The sequence below is a fragment of the Mesoplodon bidens genome (assembly GCF_964165515.1).
Source record: "Mesoplodon bidens genome assembly, chromosome: 12".
NCBI classification, from domain to species: domain Eukaryota; kingdom Metazoa; phylum Chordata; class Mammalia; order Artiodactyla; family Ziphiidae; genus Mesoplodon; species Mesoplodon bidens.
Genome location: NC_138168.1, coordinates 63742637 through 63767427, shown reverse-complemented (window position 1 = coordinate 63767427; position 24791 = coordinate 63742637). Strand labels below are relative to the sequence as shown.

General features: G+C 40.6%; 2 protein-coding genes across 2 annotated transcripts; one reads left to right on the top strand and one right to left on the bottom strand.

Annotated features, from left to right (window-relative positions):
* Nucleotides 1-9074: 9074 nt before the first annotated feature.
* LOC308625897 (vascular non-inflammatory molecule 3-like) lies at nucleotides 9075-18600 on the top strand (the record flags this gene model as incomplete). Its single annotated transcript, XM_081250497.1, is given in 10 exon segments — nucleotides 9075-9201; nucleotides 10884-10998; nucleotides 12763-12955; nucleotides 15090-15314; nucleotides 15318-15368; nucleotides 15370-15382; nucleotides 16164-16261; nucleotides 16265-16537; nucleotides 17221-17401; nucleotides 18088-18600. Coding segments are annotated over 10 exon segments (1398 nt in total). The 3' UTR covers nucleotides 18210-18600.
* Nucleotides 18601-23465: 4865 nt separating this feature from the next.
* LOC308626279 (LIM domain transcription factor LMO4) lies at nucleotides 23466-24699 on the bottom strand. Its single transcript, XM_081251134.1, has one exon. It carries the CDS (start codon nucleotides 24303-24305, stop codon nucleotides 23808-23810), a length of 498 nt encoding a protein of 165 aa, XP_081107260.1. The 5' UTR covers nucleotides 24306-24699; the 3' UTR covers nucleotides 23466-23807.
* Between the last annotated feature and the right edge of the window lie 92 nt (nucleotides 24700-24791).

Genomic DNA, 24791 nt, shown 5'->3' with positions numbered 1-24791 from the left:
TTATCAAACAATTCAAGTAGTTTCATTTGGCATTGATTTAGGGAAATACACGTCGGGGAGTAGCTCTTTAGTTTCTAACGAATCTGATGTCAGTGTCCAGTTTCTGTGATAAGCGTCTTTCTGTCTCACCTTAAAATTTCATGTTAGTTCTTGAGTCTCCTGTGGTTCTGGAGGGAATAAACAAGGTGCTGGTTTCCACCTAGCCTGGATTTCACCAGGCTTCTTCCTAAAATGCGCTGTCACAGCTTTCCAGCTGCGGGCACCTGTACTGCAAAGCTGCTCCTTCAGCTTCCTTCCCTCAGCGCTCACTCTCTGTCTTTTGTTCTTTCATTCACATAGCATTTGTTGATTTCATACTATGTTCCAGGCACTAGGTACTGGGACATGGTCTATGCATTCTCTTTGATCTTTTCACCATTCATTCTGTGACACTGCCCCTGTCATATAATCTAGTCCAGTAATTTCTGTGATATATTTGCAGCCTACTCTGCAAGGATCACTACCTCTACTTTCTACTTTTTTATTCCTTCTTTGCATTTTGACCCATCCTCATGGTGTTAGCATATTCATCTACATAAGTGATTTCCAGTGACATTTTTTCTCTGTTTTCACCTCTCTTAAATTCCATTCACATTCTTTAACTCCATTCTGACCATCTCTCTTAGGTATCTCATAGATGATAATGTTCTAAAAAAATCTTAGGGCTGATGCCTGCTTAAGTAAATATGGTCATAACACACACACACACACACACACACTCAAACACTTAGCCACACACAGACACCTCTAACAAAGGCATTCTTGAAAAGATATTTGGATGTATTGAATAAAAATACTAACAACTGGGAAGAGGATTTCTTGAGTTACTGGACCTGGAGGCATGAAGTAGTACTTGGAGGAGGAAAGAAGATATTTTAACAATCTCCTAGAGAATTTCCAGGCCACTTGATGATAAGTCAAAGGGGAAAAATAATAGGGATGAACTGCATGATATTAATTTACCTGTCCTCAAATATCTTGTGACACCTCATATAAATATGGATCGAACAACACTGACGATAGCTTTGCTCAGTTATAAGAGTTGTGAGCCCTTGTTTCCCTGCTCCTCTCATGTACTTTTCTTTTTTTTTTTTATCCCAGATGTTAATTTTTAGAAAGATATGCTACCCTTTACTTATTCCTGTTGAACTCTCGAAATTCAGCTGGAGACTCAGGAATTCTTATGCTAAGGTCATTTTACACTATAATTTCAATCTTTTTAATAAAATAAATAATAAAGAATGAAAACATTTTAGGAGATTGCTAATACTGAGTTTTTCATTATACTGTTTGAAGATGAGTTTCCTAAGAGAGTCTGATTTTTATGAACAAAGAGAAAAGAGGCAAAGAAGGTCAATACTCATTTCTTATGATAAAGTGGCAGTTTATATATCTTCTAGAATCAGAAGTGCAAACTTAAATGCAGTTACCCAGGATGACTAACGAGCCAGAAGGGCTTTATAAATGAAGGGCGGGTATAACAGACATATAACATATTTGAATTCCAGAAGGCTAAAATGGGGGTTTTCATAGACAACTTTACAAGGACACTCACGTGGTTACCAGTGATAGGACAGGAATCTAATGTTTTGGACATCAGACCTTACATAGAGTACCCTTCAGGTTTCTTTTTTGTTTGACTTTCATTCCCCACCCACCTGCATTTAGCCTGCCTTTCTCTTATCTGTAATTAGGAGGTCCACCATAGCAACTTCAAGATTACAGGTAAGGTTCCATGTGTTAGAATTGAAAAGCCAGAACTAAAGAAATCTAAGACAATTAAAAATATAAGAAATGGTAGATTTTAAAGCACAGAATGTGAGGCCTAAAATAACTTATTCCTACAAGACTTTACATCTATTATTAATTCTTACAACCCTCATGGCATTGGTAAGTACTAGTAATGCTTCATGTTATAAAAAGTATCACATTTGATATATTTACCACTGAAATGAACTTCTCAGGGACAGAAATCATGCTTACTGGGCTTCCCTGGTGGCACAGTGGTTGAGAGTCCGCCTGCCGATGCAGGGGGCGCGGGTTCGTGTCCTGGTCTGGGAGGATCCCACGTGCCGCGGAGTGGCTGGGCCCGTGGGCCATGGCCGCTGAGCCTGCGCGTCCAGAGCCTGTGCTCGGCAATGGGAGAGGCCACAACAGTGAGAGGCCCACGTACCGCAAAAAAAAAAAAAAAAAAAAGAAATCATGCTTACTCACCATGATGTATTTCTAATTTATGGCACAGTGCCTGAAACAAAGCTGCTGAATGAACTAAAAAAATTACTAAGAACAGAGAGAATGGGTGCCCAGAATAGGTGTCTGTTTGTATTTGGGACATGATAGTTCTGTAGATCCTACTGTACAAGATATAAATCTTTCACTGACCAGATCACGCTTCCAATATGACCATATATGAATTTAGATTTAAGTATCTTAGCAATTCATAGAACATATCAGTGAATTATGAGAGCTTTGTCATTTGGACATGACGGAAAAGCAATTGCTCATAATTTACTCCTGCTGGGAGACATCAGTATAAATATGCTCTTGACTATATGAAAATAGAAGTAGGAGGTATGTAGTTGGAGGGCAGATATGTGCCTTACTATTAAGTCCTAACTCATGCCTCATGGCTAGGAACCTATTCATCAGTTAAACATCTCACTAATTTGAAAGGAATCCAAATATACTAGAAAAGATGATAAAGTGATAGTACAAGAAATTAAATGAAAGAATATATACCCTCTGCCCCATTTATGGAATAAGATGTTATGAATAGAATGGCCTCCTTTTGTTTTTCCTTCCAATTGCATTCTTCTCCTTTCCCTGTTTGCTTTTATTAGAGGAAGTCATTATCCTAAGGTTATTTTAGATCATTCCCATGACTTCTTGGTAGTTTGTTAATATGTACATAAATATCTTAGTACTACTTTGCATTTTTTAAAATTTTGTATACGTGGCATCAAATTATACATATCATTGTGCATATTTCTTATTTTTACATAAGAAATTTTGAGCTTTATCTATGTAAACAAGCATCAATCTACCTCATGCATTTTCACAGTGTATGTTGTACAGTTGCCTTAGTGTGCCAGTTATTCAGCTATTGTCTCTCAGCTCCAAACCCACCTTTCTGTATTCTTCTTTGTGATGATGAGGCGGGGACTAGGCAAACATATTCCTCCTTTGTCACCTGGCTCCCTGTTAGGTTCTGCCAATAGAGGAAGCCAAAGGGAAACAGAAGATTGGACGAGGAGTGGAGAGACTTCTGTTTGCTCACCTGTCAGTGTTGTCCCATCAACAATACTGTACCTAACAGCAGTAGTTTGTTCCAGAAGCACTTGGTTCTAGTTTTCAGTTTTTTCCATACTTTCAGAACCAGTGTCATTACCCTCTATCAAAAATACCGGCACCAACAAGTGTCTCCTCAAGGGATGAGTGCCAGTGCTGTGGAAGCCCTCCTCTGAGGTGCTGGCTTATCAGCAGCAGTTGGAGAGTACCCTCTCCCTAGGGCTCTGAGCCTCAGCTCCACAGCGCTCCCTGGAAAGCGTCCAGCTCCTACACTCTCCTCTTCCCTTTGTTCACGTATGGAGTGGTAGCTGCTTTCCTCAGTTATCCTGTCTGTGTTACCTCAGTGTTCCTTTTTTGTCCTTCATTCATCAAATACCTGTTTAACCAAATCCCTATGTTAAATTCTCTTAAAATAACTGGTGTGGATTCTGTTTTCCTGGTTGCACATCATCTGACACAATGGATAAGACAATATTCATTTGTCTTCTCTCCTACTGACGAATATGGTGGGCATGGCCAAACCCACTGCACTGAAATCTTGGGTAAGCTTGATAATATAGTAAAGGACAAAATGTGGAAGCAGTCAACTGTGATGCAGTGGTGGTCCCAGGCATGTTGTCAGGGCCTCTCACACAGACATCAGTAAAAAAGCAGCAGGCCCATTCTCTGGCTTCCTCTGAGCTGCTATGCTCTTCACTACAGGAGGGCTGCTGAAACCATAAATTTTGGGTGCACCTCTGGGAGAAGAGGCTTTGTGGACACATATATCGTTGATCTCAAATATATACTTTGTGGAACTTATGTGAATTCTCAATGACAAACTGAATCAAAAGGTAACATCAGCTGACTCTGAATCACCAGTTTCAACATTCTTTGTCCCTGTGTTTGTTTCTGTGGTTTAGTCCAGCTCAATGGATGCTTGGGTTTTTTACCTATTATACTTATTATTAATATTATTTCCTATTATAAATAAAGCTTCTCTGAGCATTCTTGTACATATCTCCCTGTGCATCTTAAGAAGTCCAACCACTTATTTTGGATTCCTACAATGGTCAGGAAGGTCTTGTGCAGGATGGTAATGATGAATAAAACATAACTAAATAAAACATGAATAAAACAATTCTTTTCTAAGAATCTCAGTCTGGGAGACAGAGCATCACCATCATCATTGTCACTCATTATCATAATAATCAAATATTGAGGGCTTCCCTGGTGGCGCAGTGGTTGGGAGTCTGCCTGCCGATGCCAGGGACACGGGTTCGTGTCCCAGTCTGGGAAGATCCCACATGCCGTGGAGTGGCTAGGCCTGTGAGCCATGGCCACTGAGCCTGCACGTCTGGAGCCTGTGCTCCGCAACGGGAGAGGCCACAACAGTGAGAGGCCCACGTACCTAAAAAAAAAAAAAAAAAAAAAAAAGAGCAAGTAGAATATGCCTTACACTGTCTTATGCATTTTCAAGTATCTCATTTAATACATGTAACGAACATCACAGAATATTATAATGGGTCAATTTTGCCTTGGAAGACAAGAGAGTTGTCAGAGACCAGTTGGGTAAGTCAATCAGAACATCCTAGGTAGAGACAGTCATGCATACAAAGACATGGAAGAATGGCATGCTGCAAGTAGAGACCAATATATGGAGGCTGGGGGAGGGTAAAAGGAGAAGGGTAAGGAGAGACAATGAAAAAATATGAGGCCAGAAAGATAGGTGAGGGCCAGATCGTTGAAGCACAAATGAAGTCTGGACTTTATCCTGAAGCTAAAAGACCCATTGAGGGATTTTAGAGTCAAGTGTCATGATGAACTAAATAGTTTTAAAAATTACTTTGCACCTTTATATACACCTATATATACAGAATGGATAGACAACAAGGTCCTACTGTATAGCACAGAGAACTATGTTCAATATCCTGTGATAAACCATAATGGAATGGAAAACAAAAATGAATGTATATATATGTATAACTGAATCACTTTGCTGTACAGCAGAAATTAACACAATTTGTAAATCAACTAAATTTCCATAAAAAATTACTTTGCTAGTAGTTTGGAGGATAGATAAGAAGGGAAAATTCTAAATGTAGGGTAGCCATATAGGAGACAATTCTAATAGTTCCCTCAGGGTAGTGGTGGCAGAATAGCACATTGAGAAACATCAAGGACGCCAAGGTCAATACAACTGGAGCCAAATGAACATGGAGGAAATAACTAGGAGTTGATGTTAGAAGTAACAGAAGGCTGGATCTTGTAGGCATTGCAAGAACTTGGCTTTTTACTCTTAAAAGTGAAGTAGGAGGCCTTTGGAAGTTTTTGAGCAGATTGACACAATTAGTTTTACATTTTAATAGGATCACTCTAACTGCTGTTGTGCAAAAGTATAAGAAGTGGTACCAGAAACAGGTAGCAGGGTATTGGAATAATCCAGGACAGAGATGATGGTGGGCTTGGACCAGAGTTGCAGTAGTGAAAGACCTCCTGATTGAACATGTATAGAGTGAGAGACAAAGATAGAAGGAAGGATAAATCCAAGGGCTTTGGCCTCAACAACTGGTAGTTTACAGAAGCCATTAACTGAGATCTGAGACTAACTTCAGGAGTGTCGGAAATGGAAGGTCAAAAGCTCAGTTTTGTTTATGTTGATTTGAAATGCCTTTATATATCCAACTGGAGATTCTGAGCAGACAAAATTTTTAGGACACAGAAGTCTGGAGTTCAAGGAGAAGTCTGAGATAGAGATAGAGATCTTTGAATCACTAACATATAAATGGTATTTAAAGCCACAAAATGGATAAGTGTAGATAGGAACAGAAGATTTCTAAGAATTGGACTCCAAGGCAAACATCGTTGAGAGGTTAGGGATGATGAGAAGGAAGCAGGAAGAAAAAAGCCCACAAAAAAACTCTGAAGTAAATAAGTACAAAAACCAAGAAGAAAGAATGAGGAAAACTAGGATATTGTGGGTGAAGAAAGTGCCTCAAAAATGAGGTAGTGGCAGCTGTGTCAAATGCTGCCAGCATGTCAACTAACTTAGTAACGCAGAGATCAGTGGTGACCTTGACAAGGCGGTGAAGTCATGGGGACAAAATCCTGATGGGAAGGAAGGAATTAAGACAGAGAGTATACACAACCATGTAGAAGAGTTCTTTTGTACAATAGAACAGAGAAATGAGACAGGAACTGGAAGGGGTTGTCAGATCAAGAGACGGTTTTGTTTTGTTTTTATTTAAGGTAAGAAATACAACAGGATATTTGTATGCTGATGGAATTAACCCAAAAGACAAAGAAAAATTGATGATAAGGAGGAAGAGAGAGAATTTCTAAAGCAATGTCTTTGGGATCCGGTGGACAAAGATAGGGAAAGGATGTAGAGAGGGGCATGAGCAGTCATTGATAGTGAGAGGAGGGGAGGTGGACTTGATAGGCATGGATGCTGGCAAGTGGATTGATGCTTTGTAGGAGCTTGTGGAAGTCTATTTAGTTGGATAAACAATCCTGGAGTTCAGGAGAGAAGTTTGAGCTAAAGATAGCGACAGTAGTTTTCAGTTCATAGAAGGTAGTTAAAGGTATGAAGTAGAAAAGGATCTGCTATGGGGGCAAGATGACGGTAGAATACAGAATGAAAAGTAATGTGGCTACTGACCATAAGTGCATTCAGAGTTCAGAGAAGTGAACAGCAACAGAGGTGAGAGGTGAGAAACTTGAGTTGGAAGGTCAGGATTTAACGAGGAATCAACCCAGGATCAGAGCGGTAGTAAGTGTATTAAAATATAATAAGAAAGGTGGTCTTAGCTAAGAACAGGAAAGATAAAATGGGACTGAGTGGGAGAAGGCTCTGATTGTCTGCCTTGATTTGACATACACATGGGAAGCATTTCACTTAATGAGAGCAAGGGTTAAGGGAACTCAATAGTTTGCAATATTGATTGAAGATTAGGTTGGGAGGAGTGAGATCAGAAGGGCTGATGGAGGGCCTGTAAGAGTAACTCTTGGCCACAGAGTCAGGACCCTGATGATAAAAATAGAAAGCAGGCTTTATAATGGATATTGGAACTAACGACCTGGGGAGAGTCAACAAACTTAGAGATTTTATTCTACGGGCCCTTCTCTCATTTAAAATTTGTACCTTACATATTTAAAGGCAGAATTATATTTATTTTAATACAAAACTTTAGACTCTAAACTTCCTAATCCCACAATAATTTTGAACTGTCATTCAAATTATGTACTTGAATGTTTACGTTCAAACCTCGTTTAAATAATTTGCATCCACAATCCTTATTCCTTATGTACAAATGAGGCAAAGACATTACTAATGATACTTGGTAACGAAATATTTAATGCAAGTTTCTATTGATTTCAACATAATAAAAAGTTGGTATACTTCCTGATATTAGGGAGAGCAAAGGGAAATTCCTTTGTTTCTTTTTGCTTCTATTCAGAAAGTCAGGTCAACTGAAGCAACAGGTAGAATTTCAACTTGACCTATGAAAATAAGTTCCTTCTCATTATAAAGCAATTTATTTGTCTTACACAGGTCTCATCTTGTCCACGAATATTTTTTTCTGAAAAGAATTTGTGTCTGATGGATATTATTTCATAAGGACACATGGAAACCCACCAGGGGGTCTGGGATGATAAAGGCATATTCAGATAATGAAAAAAAGTTATTAGAATTAAAGGGCTTAAAATTAAGGGCTTAAAACTAAAGGGCTTAAAACGAAGTTAGCTGACATGCTGGCAGCATTTGACACAGCTGCCACTACCTCATTTTTGAGGCAATTTCTTCACCCACAATTTCCTGGTTTTCCTGAAGCAATCAAAGAAACAAAAGGCACAAATATCCCAAACCTACCAGTTTCCCTACATCAGATGAGGCATAAGGAAACAACCTGTTGAAAATTAGATTTTGAGCGATGTGTTAGTATAAGTATTTAGGGAAAAGGGGTTCACTTGAAAAATGAGCATATTCTATAAAGATGAAGAAATTGTATGACCCCAAAGCCTAGCTCCCTGGAGTTTATGTTTTCTGCACATAAACTCCACAGCATTAGTTGGGTTCCCCAGAGGTCCGGAGTTTTAACCTGTTGGACACTTGCCAGCATTGACCACGTTATCATCTATCTATGTTTTGCACAGTGTTCAGGTAAAGTTCTAATATCTCAGATTATTAGGCAGTCTTTCCTGTGTTTTCTGCTGATAGCCTCTTATAAATGCAGACATTTATGGTCACTGGTCATGAACATTGAGTTCAGTCATTTGCATGTATATTTTGTGAGCCATTTTGTGAGCTCTGTTAAAACCAGGGCTTGCCTAACACTCTGTTCTGTCTCTTACAGCTAAATATGTAAATTTTCACAAATTGTTGCTATGATAGCTCTTACTACAGTGATTCCATATTGGCCCTATGAATGGAAATATTGAACTACCAGGAAAATATATTTTATTAAAAGAAAAGAGTTTAACAGCCAGTGTGTTTTGGAATGGGGTGGACTAATCTGGTTGGCTCATTAACTTCACTTTTAGAGTTGGGTCGACCTCTGAACGATGCCAACAACAGCATCGCACACTTGAGTCAATCTGATTATGTACTTCTTTCACAATGTTCTTTCTCAACCCTGTGCTGTGTAACCTATTCATGAGAAAGTACAGATAGGTGGTAGCAGACAGGAAGGTCTTTAACATAAAAGTTTTTCCAGTGATGCAAAATACAAGAATCTGAGTTTATCAAAGCGCACTAAGTTTTAGCTATGATTATATCATATTTTCCAAAATGTGGTGCCGTTTTAGCCCTCTTTGTCCTGAGTGTTGGTGCACCTGACACTTTTATCGCTGCAGTGTATGAGCGTGCTGTTATGTTACCAAACAGAACCTCCTGTGCCAAATGAAGAAGAGTGGAAATTGCATAGGACTTGAAAAAGGAGGTGCTTTTTCTGAGACCACATTCTACCACCTCCTGACTGAGTGCCGTGGGACAGACAACCTAAACTACTGACATCTCGGTTTCTTTATCTGTAAACCAGGGATAATAAAATTTCCTCTCCTACTTCACTTTACAGAGTAGACACGCAGTATAGGGAATTCCTTGCTCGTCCAGTGGTTAGGACTCCATGCTTTCACTGCTAAGGGTCTGGGTTCAATCCCTGGTTGGGGAACTAAGATCCCACAAGTCGAGCAGCGTGGCCAAAAAATAAAACACCCCCAAAATGAGAGCAAAGTGAAGTAATACATAGAATCTATACATTATGGTGCCCTCTTCAGTGTTAGCTCTCACTGTGACTTTTTTTTAACAGAAGGAGCTGGATCTGAACTTTTGCTCTCTTGTCCTTCAAGAAATTTAATAATTGTTTATAGCTGTAGTTTAGGCATAAGTTTCTTAAAGAAAATCTGTATAAAATATAAGAAAGATTTTTGAAAATAAATTATTTTAGGTGTATTTACTTTTTAAAATAGTTCATATGTAATCCCTTTAAATGGCAAAATCAATGCATTAAAAAGTAATTTAATTTGCTAATTTTAAATTTACATGCCTCTGTTCAGAATTATTATCTAGCACACACAAAAAAGAAACTTCTTATATAATTTTGACCACTTGAAATCAGTTAGAAAGTCAAGTCCAATGTTGCAATCTAAGAGCTCTATTATGTGAGTCAGGTCTCACCCTGGAATTTTCACCTTTGGAAAAATTTTCTCTGAACGTTGCACAGTCTGTGTTTATAGTAATCACGTAATTATGACTCAGTTTCTACTTGATTATGGGGCTTTTCCCAGAGCAGGAAGGACTCATTATTTGCAGTAATTCAAGAGGCTTATACTGAAATACACTCTATTTGCCTTGGCTGATAAAACTGACTTTCTTAGGGGGAAGGTGTCCTGAAGCCTGATAATTAGTCTCTGATGAATTATTGTAAGTAGGGAAGGTAGGTGACTGATGAAACTTTAATACTACTGAGTCTTGCAGACACTTACTCAAATGGCAAGCTTTCAACTCTGTGTTGTAGAAAAGAAAAATCCAGTGTTTAATATAATGCTAATATTGGTAAAGAGAGCCCCCGTTTCTTCCCTAGTATCATTTACCCCTAAAAGGGGTAATAGGGCTTCCCTGGTGGCGCAGTGGTTGAGAGTCCGCCTGCCGATGCAGGGGACACGGGTTTGTGCCCGGTCTGGGAAGATCCCACATGCCGTAGAGCGGTTGGGCCCGTGAGCCATGGCCGTTGAGCCTGTGCGTCCGGAGCCTGTGCTCCGCAATGGGAGAGGCCACAACAGTGAGAGGCCCACATACTGCAAAAAAATAAAAATAAAATAAAATAAAATAAAATAAAAGGGGTAATAAAAGTCCACATAGTCATCCTTGTGTATTTAAGTACTATCATTTAGAATACTGACACATGTCATTCTTCCTTGGGCTCTCCCCATGAGGAACTAATAGGAACCATTAAAGTACCCTAATTATTTAGCCCCCCAAAAAAGAGAAAGAAAACCAAAATAAAATATATAATAGTTTTATTAAGGCCTTAATGAATATGAATGTTCACAATATTACCCTGTTTTTCCTGAAGGCAAAATAAAAGAAATGGTCACAATCTCTTCCTTTTATTCAAAGACTAGTTCAACATCAATTGCAAAGGGACTGGGAAACCATGGAGAGGCTGAATGGTCTCTACAAGCGATCAGGTCATCAGTGTTCTGGGCTGTCTTCTTCTAGCTACAAAATCCATAATGGCCATTATTTATTTATTGAGCACCTGCTTGGTTCCAGAATCTGTACCTGGTACACTATGCACATTATCTCATTCAATTTATGTAGCAGGTATAACTATTCCCACTTTATTTTATTATTTTTTGTTTGTTTGTTTCTTTTTATTTATTTATTTTTGGATGTGTTGGGTCTTCATTGCTGTGCATGGGCTTCCTCTAGTTGCAGCAAGTGGGGCCTACTCTTTGTTGCAGTGCGTGGGCTTCTCACTGCAGTGGCTTCTCTTGTTGCGGAGCATGGGCTCTAGGTGCATGGGCTTCAGTAGTTGTAGCACGCAGGCTCAGTAGTTGTGGCACGCAGGCTCTGGAGTACAGGCTCAGTAGTTGTGGCGCACGGGCTTAGTTGTTCTGTGGCATGTGGGATCTTCCTGGATCAGGGCTCGAACCCGTGTGCCCTGCATCGGCAGGCGGACTCTCAACCACTGCGCCACCAGGGAAGTCCCTATTCCCATTTTAAGTATGAAGAAAAGAAGGGAGGGCTAACCTGGTGGCACAGTGGTTGAGAGTCTGCCTGCTGATGCAGGGGACACGGGTTCATGCCCCGGTCTGGGAAGATCCCACATGCTGCAGAGCGGCTGGGCCCGTGAGCCATGGCCACTGAGCCTGCGCGTCCGGAGCATGTGCTCCGCAATGGGGGAGGCCACAACAGTGAGAGGCCCGCGTACTGCAAAAAAAAAAAAAAAAAAAAAAGAATAAAGAAAAGAAGGGAGCTTAAGGTTTCACAATTGGTAATTAGCCTGGTTGGAATTCAAACACAGCCATTTCCACTGAGCCACGCTAACGGAATGGACTTTTGAGTGCCTGGAAGCACCATCTTATACTTGAAATTTCCAGTGACTAGTGAATCCACTTCTTAGCGTGTTCTGGTTGCTAGGAATTTTAATCTTATTTTCCACTGAAATCATCTATCTATAACTTCCTTTGGGGTTCATACTGCTCCTATCGTATATTAAGATATGTGACTCATCTTCTTCAAATTAGAGTCTTTCAATTATTTGAAGCCAGCTATAATCCCACCTATTTCCTCACCTCAATCCCTTCTTATTTCTAGGGTAAATATCCCCAAGGTGGGTGGTTTGGGCATTACTCTGAAAAGCAATTTCATAGTCTGTATTTATCCCAGGGTTTCACTCAAGGGCCCTCTAAGATAGAAGGGAAGCTATTGTGTTGCATTGACAAATGGGGACACTGAGACTGCATAGTGAAATTCTTTTTTCCTTTTCTTTTCTTTCCTTTTTAAAAATATTTCTGGTACCTAATGCTGCATTTGTTCTCTGTAGAAGATGATCTGCCTGGGCCCAACTCTATACTGCCTCCTAGTAGGACTGTGGCTTGGATTATGGAAAAGGTCCTCCCCATTAGAAAAGTGTTAAATTTCAAGCCCTTCATTTGTGTCCCTAGGAGAACATCATAAGAAAATGTGTTGCTTCTCTTCTTCCTCCTCTTCCCCCTCAGTTTGCTCTATGCTTCAGTCTTGCACTGCCATCTTGAATCTGTCAATTAAAAAATAGGTTAGTTTTCATAAAGAAGAAGATTGTATTACATGTGAGTTCTTAAATCTTTACTGTTGATTCTTAACCTAGAGCTGTTGTGTGTTATAGGTAACGGGCAAATAAAGTATGACTTTGGAAGTTCCAAAATCACTAGCACACAGTGAGTTTAAGGCAGTATCTATTGAATTAGGTTTGGCTGCAGCCCAGTGCAAGAAAGGCTCAGCTGTCTGGCCAAGGACAACTCTATCTACATTGTGGCAAATATTGGGGACAAGAAGCCATGCAATGCCAGTGCCCCTCAGTGTCCCCCTGATGGTCGTTACCAATACAACATTGATGTGGTATTTGATTCTGAGGGTAGGCTGGTGGCCCGCTACCACAAGGTGAGAATTACTTGTGCCTTAGCTAAGCTCAATTTACTTCTTTTGTTTGTGATATCTAGGTATACTTGTCTGTGAATGCTGGTGAGGGAACTGTTGCGAATGCGTTTCTGAATTCTTACATTTAGTTGAAAAAGGGATTTAACTTACTTTGATTTCGTATAAGCGTTCTGAATTTGAATTAGTCATAAAATAGAATCTACCAGACTATTTATTTATTTATTTTTATATATTTTATTTTTGGCTGTGTTGGGTCTTCGTTTCTGTGCGAGGACTTTCTCCAGTTGTGGTGAGCGGGGTGAGCGGGGGCCACTCTTCATCACGGTGCGCGGGCCTCTTCACTATCGCGGCCTCTCTTGTTGCGGAGCATGGGCTCCAGATGCGCAGGCTCAGTAGCTGTGGCGCACAGGCCTAGTTGCTCCGTGGCATGTGAGAATCTTCTCAGACCAGGGCTCGAACCCATGTCCCCTGCATTAGCAGGCAGATTCTCAACCACTGCACCACCAGGGAAGCCCAAATCTATCAGACTATTAAAGCAGATGTGCTAATAGCTTCACGAGGATTTTAATATTCACTGAGAAAGGAGAAATGCTCAGTTTCATCACAAGATTTAGTACTAGAGTTAGTTTTTTGACCAATTTGTTAATATTTGGTATTAAGCTATAGTCATTCATTTCATTAGGACTTTTTTGATTGCAATGATAGCAAAACCCTCCAACTGAAATTGACTTAAAAAGAAAACAACAACACAGAATTTCCTTGCTTAGGTACCTGAGAAAATATATATCATAGAAAGGGTAGGTCTAGTTTCCGATGCAGTCTGTCCCTAAGAGGCCCAGAAGATGTCAGCCGTCCCTCTAGCTCTCTTATTCCTTTGTTACAACTTTTTCCCCGGATGACTGTCCTTTCAGAAGCCACACGGCTGCTCATCACAAAGCACATATCCTAACAGCAACAAAATCCAGAGGAAGACTGCATTTCTCTTTCCTAGAAACCCTGCAAAAACCTTAGCCTTCCTTGACTCCAAATCAGCCACATGCCGCCCTCAAGTCAATCACCTGGGGATGAAGAAGGATGGGCTACCCCCTGAGCCGTGGGCCGAGGAGCTTGGGATGCTCACTGTTCGGGTGGGGGTGGGGTGTTGCCTGAGCACATATGCTCACATCAGGCCAAATAGAAATGTGAGCAGAACATAAGGCTGTTCTCCTGAGCCCAGGGTAGTTAGAGTTTGGGAGCAATAATCAGGCTGGAAAAAAAATTCTAATGGCTTACTAATTAACAAGCTATTAGCTATTACATTGTCTAAATTAAGTTCCAATCTACGTCACCTCACTTATATAAACCTAGCAGTACCATGGGGAGACATGACAAAGTTTATTTTATTACCGTGTTAGACTTCACACAGACAGTGCTGTTGGTATTTAAAGAATAGAGTGGAAAACCATCAGAAATTTGTGAGGTTCAAAATTTCAAGTGATTTTAAGACAAATATTCACCTTTTAAATATCATTTGTAGGGGCTTCCCTGGTGCCACAGTGGTTAAGAATCCGCCTGCCAATGTAGGGGACATGTGTTCAATCCCTGGTCCGGGAAGATCCCACATGCTGCGGAGCAGCTAAGCCCATGTGCCACAACTCCTGAGCCTGTGCTCTAGAGCCCACGAGCCACAACTACTGAGCCCACAAGCCACAACTACTGAGCCCACGTGCCACAACTACTGAAGCCCGCACGCCTAGAGCCCGTGCTCTGCACCAAGAGAAGCCTCCTCAATGAGAAGCCCGCGCACCGCAACAGAGAGTAGCCCCCGCTCGCCGCAACTAGAGAAAGCCCGTGCACAGCAACAAAGACCCAAGGCGGCCATAAATAAATAAATTAATTAAAAATAAATAAATATCATTTGTAGATATGAACTCATTGGTTGATTCATAAGTTGTGGGAAAATGAAGTGTTCTGATGAATGTCACAGTGAGAAAACTCACAGACAGTGGTATAGTGGGTATAATATACACTAATTTATGTGTAACAGTTTTAAATATGCACACCAACATGTGCACGAGAAAATATTTTGAAGATATTGATCACTTCTATTTGACAGTTTTCTTACTAATATTCCCCTTCTTTGCATTTCGCTTAACAGTACAATCTTTTTGCACCTGAAATTCAATTTGATTTCCCCAAGGATTCAGAACTTGTGACTTTTGACTCTCCCTTTGGGAAGTTTGGCATTTTCACTTGCTTTGACATTTCTTCTCATGACCCACCTGTGATGGTGGTGGAAGAGTTTCAGGTTGACAGCATTCTCTACCCCACGGCCTGGTACAACACATTGCCCCTCCTCTCGGCGGTCCCCTTCCACTTGGAATGAGCCCGAGCCCTGGAAGTCAACCTGCTTGCTGCCAATACCCACAACACGAGCAATGCACATGACAGGTACCTCACTCTGGTTCTGCCTCAACAGGCAGCCACAGTCTTGGGAAGCCTTCATTCATTTTCAATCCACGCTTTTCTTTAAAGATTCTTCTGTTAACTTCAATGTCACAAAATTAATAAGAGCATGGGCTTCTATACCAACATTATTTAAGGAACATTATTCCTGGGAGTAAAGAAGGAGGCAAACATTATATTCTCAATTTCACATGAGGGGAAATTGGAGTTAGAGAGAATTCGTTACATTAAAAAAAAAGCAAAGCCAGAGCTAAAGAATGCTGCAGCTAACATCCATGAGTAATATTGAAATAAATCTTGCTATTGAGGTGATAAAATGACTTTAGACTTGATCAGGTTTTTAGAGTTTATCCTTTATAGTATCCACTTTCAAGGTAAAGCAGCCTCCCCTCTTGACTGCTTTGTTGTTCATTGATCCAGGTGAAGAATCTCAAACACAAATAAATTAGATAGGTCAGTGGAGAGCTAAAATTGTTCTTCATGTTTGAGAAATTTTCTGGTTTACTGTTAAGTTGGCTAAAGAAAGGGGAGTTTAAGTTAAAAAAAAAAAGCTATCTACGTCATATAGTTTCAGTGTAAGCAGTCCCATACGGAGGACTCAGAGTCAAATTGGAATTTAGGTCAATGTAAAGCTCTCTCCCTCCTTATCTTGAAAATGCTTATGCTTTCATAACTTTATATTTCAGTTCTTATGGAAGTGATTCTATTAGGTTGTCACCATGCAAAATTTGAAACCAATATTTGTGTTTCTTTATGTCACCCGTAGGCAGTAGAATCTACTCACCGGATGTTGTCAAGGTGTATTACTATGACATGGAAACAGAGAGTGGCCAGCTGATGCTCTCAGAATTGAAGTCCCGGCCTTGAAGAGAACCCAGTTACTCTGCAGCTGTTCACTGGAGTGCTTATGCCAGAGGTGTCAAGCCATTCTCATGTGAACGGTTGAATTTTCCAGGGATGACTTATTTTGATGCGTTCACCTTCACCAAGCTTAAGAGAAACACAGGAAATTACACAGTTTGTCAGAAAGACCTGTGTTGTCACTTAACTTACAAGATGTCCAAGAAACGAACCAATGAGGTGTATGCACTAGGTGCCTTTGACAGACTGCACATGGTAGAAGGACAGTATTACTTACAGGTAGAAACACTCCAATATGTTAGAATGGCTCTTTTACTGATTTGTCTTCTAGGTCATCATTGCATTTCTTTAAGAATTGTGCTGGATTCAGTTAATTGGAATGGTGTTACATTTGTCTCTGAACTTTTCTCCCTAGAGCACATTATTTGTTCAGTCTTAGTGAGAACAGAATTAGAGCTGCAAGGTAAAAACATGAAGCAGATTGATTAGTTCTCAGCAAGCTGGGTTCAAGTTTAAAAAGCTACAACCCCCATATACTCTCTTTTTCTGTCAGGTTACTTTAGAGCTGTGTTTTGCAAGCTGTCTTCAACTAGAGTCCAGAGCAAGAAGTCCATTTCACGTCATAAACAAGCGAAGTCAAGATGTATGACTGAGTTAAAAGAGGTACTTAATTGAAACAAACATTTTATAAAATAATTCAAATCAGAATTAGAAATAGCTATAATTATAACCAACATACTCTAATTTTGAAATTCTAGTCTACTCCATTTTGCTTCATTGAAAAAAGGGCAAATCTTGACTCACTAAATTAATTTTAGGATTTACTAATAGATTATGAGCTGCAATTGAAAAAAAAAACACTTAAGAGGCAACCTGACAAATATTCTTCTATTCTTTGAAATTGTATTTTTAGCTGAGAAAATATTTCCAAGATTTCCAATCACTTTTCTTTTTCTACACAGATTTGCACATTACTGAAGTGTCAAACCACTGACCTCAGAACTTGTGGAGAGCCTGTGGGGTCAGCTTTTACCAAGTTTGAAGAATTCTCCCTCAGTGGCACATTTGGAACGAGTTATGTTTTCCCACAGATCATTCTTAGTGAGGGTCAGCTTGCCCCTGAAAGACATTATGAGGTAGGAGATTTTCAGGAGGATAAATTCCTTTGAACAGATGCAGTAGACTGGCATAATGAAAATCTTTGAAATAATGAGACAACATGGCAACATTGTTGTTCACCTTATTCAAGCAACTTATACAAAGAAACTATGATATGGAAGACAAGTTGTGGTTCTAGACTGTCCTTAGGCTGTGGTGGAGAATTTGGGGTTTATTTTTCTACATAAATGTGATTTTGAGATCCAAAGGAACAAGGAGATTATGGAAGAATTAAAATAAAAATATTGATTGTCAATGATAGCCAGCAACTAATGTTTTCTTTTTTTGCATAGTGGAGAAGGTCCAAGTTGAATACATTTAATAATGCATCTATAACTTATTTCATGGGTGCATTATTCTGCATAGTTATAATAATGATAGTAATAATTGATACTTTGTATAGTGTTTCATGAATTAAAAAAACAACAACTCGTTTTTATACATTATCTTACTTAATCCTCAGGGCAATAGATTTATTTGCTACACGTTCATCCAAAGTCCCTCTGATACTATTAGACATGTAGAGCTGAAACAGGGGTCTACTGACTCCAAATTTTGTGCGCTTTTGACTATTCATGTTGCTTTTAGAGTGATGTTGTCAGAGAAGGCTTCTGGGCTGGAACCAACTCTACATTGAAGTTAATCCTTTGCTTTCTTTGATCGGGTTTCAGGAGATGGACGTCTGCAGAGCCGAGGCGGAGCCCCTTTGCCTTTCTTGGTTCTGTCCCTGTATGGAAGAGTGTTTGAGAGGGACCCTCCACGCTTAGGGCAGGGAACTGGGCAACTACCATGATCCCCTTCACCACCATCCTTTCAGGATTAGCCTGGCAAAGAGAGAGGGAAAAGAGAGAGTCTTTAGTGTCTGTTTAGAAGAGATGTCATCACTTTGCTGAAACAACAAACTTAAGAAGATTTAAAAAGCGTTTAAAAAGATGTGTGTGCACATTTTACATATTCATTTCCGAGAGCTGCATGCATCTTCTGTGTGGGTGCACTTAAGTATGTGTCAGTATGTCTATGTATAGTGCAACATGTATTTATGGGAGGGGAGCCTAGAAGAGTTCTTTTGTGGTAACTTCTCTAAGGCATGCAAATATTGTGTCTCTCATTTGTAAATGCACAGGGTAAGTGTTTAAAATGTGGAGAGTATTTGGTCCTAGTCTTTAGGATACAGGAAGTTAAAAAACAAGGGTATCTTTTAAAGTAATTATGAATGACTTTTATAACAAATTAAAATTTTTCCATTATCTCTTTATTCTACCTTTATGGAATATTTGTATGGAAATTAGATACGTGTGAAGGGAAATTTAAAAAGAGATAAATGGGGCTTCCCTGGTGGCGCAGTGGTTGAGAGTCTGCCTGCCGATGCAGGGGACACGGGTTCGTGCCCCGGTCCGGGAAGATCCCACATGCTGCGGAGTGGCTGGGCCCGTGAGCCATGGCCGCTAAGCCTGTATGTCCGGAGCCTGTGCTCCGCAATGGGAGAAGCCAAAACAGTGAGAGGCCCGCGTACCGCAAAAAAAAAAAAAAAAGAGATAAATGAATAAATGATCTCCTTCAGACCACATGCTGTTTCCTTCTGAAATTATTCTTTCCTAAAATTTACCCAATCCTGGTTAAAGCCCCTCATACTCATGGATTTGTTGCAGCCTGTGCCAGACAGGAGCTTCCTCAGAAAAGGCTACCTTGTTAACTTTCTCCCAGTTACCTTTGGTCCCTTGACCCTGGCGCCCTGAGTCCTTTCCCTGGTTTGTCATTTATTAACTCTGGAAAGAGACACACATGAGAGCAGGAGGGCTCTCTAGGATGTGTGGGAGAGGTTGAGGATGACTCTGAGTTTGGGGACACCTTTCCCTTCCTTTAAAAGATATGACAACTGCTTTCCTAATCTTTTCCCAGGTGTTCATTTCTACTCGGTTTAATTCAATCCAGTTCCAGGAAGCTAGAGACATTCTGGGCAGCAGAAAATACCCTTTGTCTCTCTGTTCCCATTTTACCTGGAATCTCTCTCCAGGGGCTACAACACTCGATGATAGGATCCTACCTATGCCCTAGACTCCTCCACTTGTGCAGGATGTGACCTTCTTCCCCACAATGGCCTCATGTTGGTTCTTTCTAGGCTTCTCTCTCCCTTCTAGACAGTTGTCTGGAGCTTGCATTAGTACCTGGTGGCTCTAGCTTCCTCACCACCCCTCACCCCACCCATCTTTTAAAAGCTGACCTTCGCCCTTCTCTAGTACTGGGGTGTTCTCAGCTCTTAGTCACTGGGACTAAACAACCCAGTGTCCTCTGAAAGTCGTTTTGCTCCTTATCTTTTATTTATTATTATTATTATTATTATTTTATTATTATTATTTTTTTTGCGGTACGCGGGCATCTCACTGTTGTGGCCTCTCCCCTTGCGGAGCACAGCCTCCGGACACGCAGGCTCAGCGGCCATGGCTCACGGGCCCAGCCACCCCGCGGCATGTGGGACCTTCCCGGACCGGAGCACAAACCCGTGACCCCTGCATCGGCAGGCAGACTCTTAACCACTGCGCCACCAGGGAAGCCCATGCCCCTTATCTTTTAATATCACACGTCTTTTATTTCTTTGACCCCTTTTTTTGGTCTCTCACACTTCTCCCCCTAATTCTCATTTTATTTACTACGACTTATAAATGAGGACCTTGCTAGACTCAGCCCTCACAGCTGTGTCTTCCTCACTGAGATTCTTTCTTTGGAGAGTGAAGCCACTCTTCTGGCTTCAACTAGTGTTTCTGAGGCAGCAGAGTATAATTCACTGGTAGGCAAAAAAAAAAATTTTTTTTTCATGAGAGACAGTTCAAGCTACATAATAATGATTTGAGGCTATATTAAAAAAATAAAAGTTTTATTAAGTCTTATGGCAAACATACATTCTTACAATATAAACAACTTTATCAATCAGATTAATGTCAATAGGAAATTAACACAGCATTCTAGCCATTAAATATATATATATTTTTTTAATTGAAAAATGCTTTATTTTTAGAGGTGTCACCTTTGGAATTTAAATTAAGCAGTATATGCACTAAAGAAATTGCTTTACAATATAGGTACTAAATTTTTTTTTGTCTGTGATATGTTTTTCACTAAAAAATATTTTAATAATTCTAAAAATAATTTTGGAAGACGTGGGAGAAGGATGGAGGAGCTAAATTATTATTTCAGGGTCTCTGATTAGTGCTTTTTGTCCAGTCCAGTCAGGTAATTTAAGATTTATAAGAATATATGTATAAATGAATCACTTTGCTGTACACCTGAAACTAACACAATATTGTACATCAACTATACTTCAAAAAATTTTTTTAATTAAAAAAAACAAAAGATTTATAAGAGAAATTGTTTTAGAAATCAAGGTGATAGAAATAACATTCAGCCTGGGATCATACCATTCAAGAAAAAGAACAAGAAAACCGCTTGCAAAAGCCAAGATAGTATAATCAAAGTATATTCATAAGATCCTACTCTTAGTAACAGAAATGCTCAGTATAAACATTACAAAAATAATTCTTACCATTTATTCAGCACTGCCAGGCACTGTGCTAGGTGCTTTACGATCATGATTTCTAATTCTAAAAACTATTCTTAGGAAGACGGCTAACCTGTTTTTTGAACCAGAAGAAGGAAATGAAGCTTATTAAAGTGTAATGACTCATCTAAGGCTATATAGCTGGTAAATGCGAGAACTGGTGTTTGAATCCAAGGTTTTTTCCACACTACACAGCACCTACCATATAGAAAATCGGCAGAATAAACTGCACTTATTATTTTATCCAAATTTCATTTGTAAAATCCCAGACATGACCTACTATTCTGATGGCAATATCTATCTTTCATAGTATTAATAAATAATTAAGAGAATTCACTACATTCTTATCACTTGTTTGGAAAACAGTGTTATCACATATAACAATAATACGCTATTCTTGTCCTCAGTTCCAGCAATTTAGAACCTGTTACTCAAAACAAGAAGCCCTCTGATTCAAATATAAAACACAGTATTCTAGGGCTTCCCTGGTGGCGCAGTGGTTGAGAGTCCGCCTGCCAATGCAGGGGACACGGGTTCATGCCTCAGTCCGGGAAGATCCCACATGCCGCGGAACGGCTGGGCCCGTGAGCCATGGCCGCTGAGCCTGCGCGTCCGGAGCCTGTGCTCCGCAACGGGAGAGGCCACAGCAGTGAGAGGCCCACGTACTAAAAAAAAAAAAAAAAAAAAAAAAAATTGCCTACTTATTCCATACCAAAATCTATAAGCTCTTTTTCTATTTTCTATTATTTTCCTCTCTTCTCTCTCCCTCTGTCTCCCTCTTATTCTCCTTCTCATTCTTTATATTCCCCTCTCTATGACTCGTATGGTATGCAGCCTCTAAGATGGTCCCCAATGATCCCTGCCTCATTCATGCCCTTGTGCAGTCCCCTCCCAACAAGTGTGCTGACTTGCTTTTAATGAATACAATACAACAAAAATGATGGGCTGTCACTTCCCGGATGACAATACTAAAGACTGTGACTTCTGTCTTGGGTGGTGGGGTCTCTTGCTCTCTGGCTTTGAGGGAACCTACATGCCATAATGTGAGTGTTCTTTTAGTGTGGCCTGAGGTCTATGTGGTAAAGGACTTATTGGGCCATAACCAGTGAGGACCCAACGCCTGCCATCAGCTGTGTGAGCCTGGAGCTGAGAAGTGAACCTTTCCCAATCAAGTTTTGAGGTAACTGCAGCCTTTGCAGACTTGTGAAAGAGACCCTGGGCCAGAGGAACCCAGCCAAGCTGTCCCATGATTCCTGACCTACAGAAAATGTGAGATCATACATGCTTGCTGTTAGAAGCCACTACTTTTGGAGGGTGATCCGTTACATAGGAATGGACAATGAATAGCCCTTTTATATTCCCCTTTGTTCTGACTCTTTGCCATTTTGTGCAAACTAAAGTGAACAAAGTATGAAGCTCAAATATTCACATGATGATATTAATAATAATTTCAAAATTGAAAAGTTATTTTTCAAATTATTTACATAGACTACTAGGTGCTAAAGTTCTCAAATGTATGAATTCCAAAAATCCACGTGTTTAAGTCTTAAGCCCCTGTACCCCAGAAAGTGACCTTATTTGGAAATAATATCATATCAGATGTAATTCATTAAGATGACGTCTTACTGGAGTAGGGTGGGCACTAAATCCATTAACACGTGTCCTTGTAAAGAGAGGAAATTGGGACTCAGGTATGCACACAGGGAGAATACCAGGTGAAGACACACAGAGAGAAGACAGCAAAACACCGGGAAAGAGGCGTGAACAGATCTTTCCCTCACAGCCCTCAGGAGGAACCAATTCTGCTGACCCCCTGCCTCTGAAACTTCTAGACTCCAGAAATGACAGAAAATACATTTCTGTTGTTTAAGCCACCCAGTGTGTGGTACTTTGTTATGACAACCCTAGCGAAGGAAAACACATATGCATTTTCTTATTTGATCCTCAAAAACTCTTGCAAAAAGATGGTCATTTGTTACATAAAATCTGATTACATCTACATCTATGATGTAAAACCACAAGGCTTTCTTAAACTTAGCTTTTGTAATTTATTTATTTATTTATTTTCTTTTAAGTTTTTATTATTTAAGTACACCATACTAGAGCAAATGTCTCTGAAAATATCACAAATAAAAGATTTTTTTCTTCATTCAGCAAATTAGAAGTAGGGGGGAATTTCTACACAGTAGCTTCTATGAGCCTGACTTTTTTTCCAATTTTTTTCTTTTTTTCATTCTTTTTTTTTCTTTGCCATGGGAGTAGCAACATTAGGACGAAAACACTTACATGCATACATACATTGTATTTTACGGAGATACAATAAAAGTGTTTGTGATAGAATATCACAAAAGCCACATCTCTTTTCTTTATCTCATGTTCAGTTTTGATTGAAACACACTTCCTTACAACACTTAAATATACAAAGAGCAAATAGAATGTTGTTAAGGTAAAAACACAGGGTACAAACTCTGGCCAGTGCCCTGCTAATTGTTAATGAGGGTAGAAAGCAGATTTGAATGCTTCTTTTAATTAGCTTCATTAGTCATTTCCCTCCTCCCAAGCTCCCTCCCCCCCAAAGATGTCCTCCGGTGGATCTTTTTTCATTTTCTCTACAGTCTCCCATTAGCCCAGGTTCATGGAGTCCTTAATGTTCATATTCAGTCATTTTAATACACCAATAAATGCAAGAAGGGCAATCAAGACTAAAGAGGGTGTAATGGCATGGAGCTGGCACTGGTGCTAGCTACAAAGGTGACTTGTCTACTGAAGACACATGGGATCCACCTGCGATGAACAAGATCTGAGATGAAGGCACGCATTCTGCATTACTCTGACCTTTTAGCAGACCTTCTGGTCTGGCAGTAGTGGATTGCTCTGAAGTGAATTCAAATGGCCATTGATGAGAGCTGTAGGTCTATCATGTTCACAAAATAAACTGCCATTGATGTAGTGAAACCGATCTCCTGGGACCAGGCGATTCCGGCAGGTAGAGCATGTAAAACACTTCAAATGATACACATTGCCTTGGGCCCTCATGACGAGTTCGCTCGCAGGAATAGACTGTCCACAAGCGCTGCAAGCACCGCTATTCCCAAATAACCTAATGTAGTCATTTCTGCAAAGGATCATGCCGCTCTTGGTGTAACAGGACGTGCCGATGTCGCCCAGCTGCGCCTGGCAGCAGGAGCACTTGAGGCACCGGCTGTGCCAGTAGCTGTCCATGGCATAGAGCAGAAAGCGGTCCGCAATCTTGCCTCCGCAGCCTGCACACCGCTTCCAGGAGAGGGAGCCGGCCGTCACCGGGGGCGGCTGTGAGCTGCTGCCCGGATTCACCATGGTCTGCTTTTCCCCTATATTGCAATACTGCGAGAGGCGGCGGCGGCGGCGAAATTCGAGCGAAGCCGCTCGGCTTCCAAGGAAGGGGCGCCTTGGCTGGCGGAGCTGGAGGGAGGGGGGGATGTTCTCGCAGAAGCAGGAAAGGGGAGGAGGGGGCTAAGGGCTGCTTTTCTTTCTTTCTTTCTTTCTTTTTTTTTTTTTTTAACGCGCTGCTCTGAGGCTGGGTTGGGGGGCCCCGCGTAAGTGGCAGGCGCCGGGAAGCAGAAGCGTCAGTCTCGGTCCTCGTCGTTCTTCTCCGCCTCCGGCTCCGCGCGAGCAGCTGCAGGAGCCCTCGGCCCGCGCGGCGCGGCGCAGCGGCAGCAACTGCTGCAATCGCTGCTGCCTGTAATTTATTTTTAAAGTGTTAAGTTCTGGGAACCACGTGATTTCTTGTGTTTCCTTCCTGTAGATATCAGGGCTTGCTCTGCTTTTCAGCAATCGTTGGAC